This window comes from Agelaius tricolor, unplaced genomic scaffold (assembly GCF_023055355.1).
Source record: "Agelaius tricolor isolate 1412-34295 unplaced genomic scaffold, bAgeTri1.0.p SCAF_12, whole genome shotgun sequence".
Classification (NCBI taxonomy): domain Eukaryota; kingdom Metazoa; phylum Chordata; class Aves; order Passeriformes; family Icteridae; genus Agelaius; species Agelaius tricolor.
Genome location: NW_027269272.1, coordinates 15,578,998 through 15,584,569, shown reverse-complemented (window position 1 = coordinate 15,584,569; position 5,572 = coordinate 15,578,998). Strand labels below are relative to the sequence as shown.

The 5,572-nt window shown below is 46.4% G+C and overlaps 1 protein-coding gene across 1 annotated transcript; it reads right to left on the bottom strand.

Annotated features, from left to right (window-relative positions):
• Positions 1-1,210: 1,210 nt before the first annotated feature.
• TMEM207 (transmembrane protein 207) lies at positions 1,211-5,283 on the bottom strand. The gene is made up of 5 exons (XM_071437046.1): positions 5,188-5,283; positions 3,353-3,390; positions 2,887-2,931; positions 2,301-2,440; positions 1,211-1,359 (listed from the first exon to the last, which is right to left on the bottom strand). Exons 1-5 carry the CDS (start codon positions 5,281-5,283, stop codon positions 1,211-1,213), a joined length of 468 nt encoding a protein of 155 aa, XP_071293147.1.
• Positions 5,284-5,572: the final 289 nt, after the last annotated feature.

Below are 5,572 nucleotides of genomic sequence, written 5' to 3'. Positions count from 1 at the left end.
GGATTCTAATCCCAGGTGGGCCCAGCTGCCCAGACTGGGCTCATGGCTCCATGGGAGCACAGGACCAGGGCTGACATTCCCTTCTGCAGCAGGAGAGGTCTCACTGCACCCCCAGCCCTTGCCTCTGAGAGAGCAGAGGCAGAGAGGTCAGGCAGGCTGAATTCAGCCTTCAGTGACCTGCCCTGCCCACGACAAACAAAGGGGAATCCTTGCTTTCATCTGGAATCCAGCTAAGGGGAAAATTCAGCATCTGTCTTCAATAATTTGAGAACTAGTTAGGCTAATACCTCCAAGGAATGACTTTGGTTGAGATGATCCTGCTTGGGCACAAGGCAGTCTGGGTGGCTTCTTAAAGTATTTTTTCATCCTGTCTGCAGTGATCACCTCAAAGCAAATGGCATTCTTTATCCTAATAGATTTCTATAGCTAAGTACTAAGTACCTAAGCCCCTAATTCATGTCTGTGGGGAACTTCCACATGGGTCTTGGGCCATTCAAAGCCTTCTGGTCTGCAATGCTAGGGCAAGAGTAGCTCAGGACAGTCATCATGAAATTAAGAACAGCTCAAATGAGCAAACTCACTTTTTTTTAAGGCACTGTAACCAGCTCCTACCACTGCTACTCCTACATAATCCCTGTCTCTTGTTTTCTCTTCCCTGGCCATAAATTTGCTGCCTTTTGCACTAGACAAATCTGATATGCTGTGCTAAATATTTTAAATGTGGCAAACGATCCTTCATCACAGAGTGGCATGATTGCATTGCAATGTATTAGAACAACATGACTTTGCCAGAGGGTGTTCCTTGGCACAGTGCCGAGTGAAGGAGGCAGCCCAAGCTTGAGAAGTAACTACCAAGTAATTTATCAACATTTGGTCCTAAAATACATGGGGCTGCACCAGCTCAAGCAGCCTTAGAGATAAATCTAGAGGCTGAGCCAGAAACCCCAAATGCAGACAGGCCTTTGAGGAAGCTTCTTGAAATCCAGAGATATCAAAATGTCAAGCTGAACTCCTGTGACAGATTCAACACATACTTTTGGCATTTATTCTGTTGCATTTAGTCTCGTCTTTCAGGTTCAGATGAAATTTGTGCTGCTTTTGAGACTCTCAGCCGACCTGTGGAAAAGGCTGATTTGATCTCGCACTCCTTTGGCACGATGGAAGATCTCTGATGAACCAAGTAGGATCACTGAAAGCCAACATGTGGTGTCTAGAGCTTGTTTTCCTTCATAACATCCTCATAAGATGGAGGCAATTCCGCTCCCCCGAGGCTGAAGCATGGGGCAGGAGAAGAGGAAATCTCTGCAGTCCTGCAGGAGCTCAGGGATCCAGAGAATGGGCACGGAGGTGCTTCAGTAGCTGGGGAAAAAGCAAAGTCACCACTGTACAGCAGACAGGCGTGAAGGGCAAGTGTGGGAGTGAGAGGGATGAGCCCAGGAGGAGCTGCCAAACCACTTGGAAACAAGAAAGGCACGGATGTAATTTTTGAAGGATGGCATCACAAAGTCTTTCACCACCAACTCCAGATACAAGAAGTTGGGACAGAGGAATTTGGGTGGGTTTGGGCGGGTCCTCCCTGTGGAGACACTGTCTCTGACCACCCAGAAAGCAGGTAATATGTCCTCTAGGAAGGGCTTAGCCTAATGACAGGATTAGCTTTATTTTTCTTGGAGGGATGTTGTCTGGCTCAGCCTGCTGATGCTGCTGGCCATACTCCAGATCAGTTCTGGTTGCTACACAGTCATTATAGCCCAGTCCTCAAAATCTGGCTGCTCCTGGGGGAATGTTGAGGGTGGCTGCCACAAAGAACAGCACCCACCAGGACAATCTTTTGACAGACCAGGGTGTGTTAGCCAGTTGAGTTGTACTGGGGTGGCTCGAGTTAGACCAGTACAGTTTTGCCTGAGTGAGAAATGAAGGACACACGCTGGAAAGGGCTGCCTGACCCCAGGGGCTGTGGCTGCCCCAATGTCTTGGGCCACTGTCTTGGCCTGGCACCAAGGAGAAAGTCCCACACACCTCCAGTGTTTGCCTGGCCAAGCCCCAGCTAGGCACCTTTGGGACACATGGACACACAGGGACCAAGGTATGGCTCAGTGAAAAGTGGATGTGGCTTCAGCCCCCCAGTGCATGGGGGGACACGTCCCCAAGATGCCAGAGCTGGGCACCCCACCGTTCACCAGCAATACAGCCCCAGGCTGCATCCCAGCTCCCAGGCCTGACTGCTTTTTACTGGGTTATGGATGGGCCACAGGAAGGCCACCAGGGCCAGCAGGACCTTGCAGCAGGGACAGACTAACCACAAAAGGCATCCGAGCTGCTGAGGGCAAAGACAGCCACGGTGCGTCGGGGCAGGCAGCTCCGGCGCTTCAGCCAGCACTGCAGGCAGCAGCAGATCCCGCAGGACAGGAGCAGGGCCAGGAAAAACAACACCAGGAACCTGAGGCAGAGGCAGCAAGGGAGGAACAGAACTGTCACCATCTGCGGGCAGCACCGACAGATGGCTGCATGTCTTCAAATTAACATATTCATTAACATCTTCTGCAAATAGCCCTTAAATGTTGCGGCTTCCCCACCAGCACGCTGGACATGATCAAAGTCCCCCGAAACCAATGTCTCACTCCTGAGTGCTCAGCAGCCAGTGCTGGCTGGAAATTCAAACTTTTCTCCCTGACACAATCCATCATTTTTTCCCAGCTCAGTTGTCAGCATACAGTGAGGAGGATATGGATAAATGATTTCCATTAGTTTGTAAAGACAGAACACAGGGACAGCCCAGGAGCAATGCTCTCTAGCTATCAGTCTCTCTTAATGCCTTTCTCTCCATATATCCATCAAAGAATATTATTTGCCAGCTTTTCCCCTTAAAGCAGATCTGAGACTTACCACACATACCAGCTGCTAAAGTTTTCATTGCTCTGTCCAATGCACCTAAAAAGGGAAGAATAAAAAGGACTCCCAGTCCAGCGTGAGGGGGCTGCTGTACCCACCCAAGCACATCTACCAACACAAAGACAAGCACCATCAATAAGTAGAAGATTGAGAAGTTTTCTTCCATGAAGGGAGCCCATTAAAAATTTTTCTACGTGGATGGGAGCAACGCAGATGATGCAAGAAGCAGAATGCCACTTGTTTGCCTTTCAACACCGGCGCCCACCAGCAGCGTTTTTGCTGAAAACCCAAAGGGTTGCCAGCCTCTATTTCCTCTTTTGGAAAAACAACCAGCCCTAAATATCCTTTTCCTGGAAGTCCTCATTCCTCTGCTGTGCTGGTGTGCCAGGCAGGAGCAGAGCACCCCTGAGAGAGCCTGGGGTCGGGGCAGCCCTGGGTGAGAGAATGAAGCCACACTCACCTCTCGCCAAGCTCACAGTCCGACCCGGAGTCTGCTGACTGAAAACACACATGTAAATCAGACAGGGCAGGTATGTTTTGTTTTTTACAATTTACCAGTATAATTACTGTTCTTAGAGTGGAAAATTGGAGAGGAAGAGCAAAAGGAGTGCTGATCCTGCAGGGTTGAAACCAGACCTCTCCTTAGGGATCTGCCTCTGTGGGGCTCTGCTTTGAGCCAGCCCAAATCGAAACCAGCAGAGAACCTCACCAAGAGCTCAATAAATTCAATAGTTTGCAGATGAAAGCTAGGCCAAGGAGAAAGCATTCCTTTTGATGTGGAAGAGGGAAAGGCAAGAGCAGGGAAACACCAGCTGGAGTCTGAGACCTGCTTGCTGCACTGGGCTTTGCTTTTCAGAAATACCTGCTGAAAATGCCCATAACCAAATTCTTGTTCTGTAGCTCTTTTTTTTTTATTGTGAATGCAGCAGTAAATTGGAGCTGTTTTGACCAGAAGTGTGTTCTACCCAGCATTTTCCTGTTTTCAGATAGTAGTGGTGTATCATTCCCAGAGCCAGGTTTCAGGTATTGCAAATATGTGAACCTGAAACTTGTTTTTCAGGTATATTTTCTATTCTCAGCTTAAGCTAGTTTATTTTTGCAAGCCTTGTTGATCTTAGCCTCAGTTTCATATTATCTGTGCAAAAAGTAACCAGAGCAGTTCATCAGTATAATTGAATCCAATTCAATAGATTCTTTTGGCTGACTGGTGTTAGGTGTGTTATTACAGTTGCCCAACGTTGCTACAAAAAAATTCAGATCGGGTGTAGAGTTGTGATAAATTGGAAAGCAGAAGGAGCAAGATAGAGGAATTTAGATTTCTTTCTTTGAAAAAAAAACCTATTAGAATGTAATTTGTAAATAATTACTTTGGATTTCCCTCTGCATATATCCAAAACACTTGGAGATTTTTGACTTTGAGTCAAACTGGAAGGCTCTGTTCTAAACTAGAAATTTGTATCAAATATGCATAACTGAAAAATCTCTTTTAAAATCTCTAATTAACAGGTTCTTTCTGTTATGCAAAGCTCAAGCCACTGTAAACAGTAAGAAATCCCCTCTCAGATCTCTATAATGTGTCTGATCCTGTGCACACACTGCCTTTCAGTCCCTAGTTTCACCAGAGGTTTTTGGGTATAGTAAGTCTTTCATATAAAGCATTGTCTGTGAAATTTCATGAGTGGCTGAAATCCAAATGAGGAAAAGAGAAAAAGACAGAAGCTTCAACTCTTCCAGACGTGTCCTTTTAAAACTGAGCTAATTCGCCATGTCACACATGCACCCTGATGCATAATATTTTAATTCTTTTGGGTTTTTTTGCATTTCAACTGATTATTAAATAACAAGTCAAAAGCAGATAGCTGATTGCTGTGATTACATGTATCCTGAGTATTCTTCATGGCTGAATGACAACCTCTGGCCTCTCTTTTATCATCCTTCAAACCAGCTCAGCAGAGCCACCTCAGCGTGGTTAAACTGCAGCAAAGTGCATCTGCTCTGAGGCAGGAATCTGTCACAGCAGCCAAACACCCACCCGTGCTGCTGAAGCCCCAAGCTCTTCCATCTCAATAGCCACAGACAGAATAAAGGACAAAGGCAGTGGTGTTTTCTCTGCATTAATTGGAATTTTTGCGAGCATTAAATCTTCCCCAAATTCATTAGGTCCTCAAAAAAATCCTTCACAAAATAATAATAAAAAAAGAAAGCTGATTACTAAATTCTATAAAAGTTGGAACCTTCCCCTCCCCCCGACAAAGTCCCTAAAATCAGCCTGGTCCCAGTGAAGGGTTTGGTTACCTGGAAGAAGGTTAAACACAGAACTGCAGTTCCTGCTGTGATCCATGAAGTTAAACACAAAGCTCCAGGTCTCCGCATCATTAATGTGAGAAACATTGGAAGAGCTTTGTTTGCAGCAGTGTTTTACCCTTTGTGATTTGGGGCTTTTAAAACTTCTCTGCACATGGTGCCTGCAGCCAGAGAACACGTTACCCAATGGCTTCCTGTGCCTCAGAAATTACCGCTAGCCAGGGAGCAAATTTGGGTTTGCAGGGACACAAACAGCTACCAAAAGTTAAAGGAACACTGGTTTAAGGTCAGCACCTTGCAGTTGTTTCGGTATTTTCCGAGCTGTTCACAAATTCCTGCTGCTGAGACTTAGTTCCATATTAACCCATGGCTGCAT

Excerpts from the sequence above, each read along its gene's own strand:
- TMEM207 (XM_071437046.1), bottom strand. The coding sequence starts at position 5,283 with ATGTTTCTCACATTAATGATGCGGAGACCTGGAGCTTTGTGTTTAACT. Across the intron at positions 2,441-2,886 it reads TTTAGCAGCTGGTATGTGTG|GTTCCTGGTGTTGTTTTTCC; the intron begins GTAAGTCTCAGA and ends CCTCTGCCTCAG. Across the intron at positions 1,360-2,300 it reads CAGCTCGGATGCCTTTTGTG|CTACTGAAGCACCTCCGTGC; the intron begins GTTAGTCTGTCC and ends CTTTTTCCCCAG.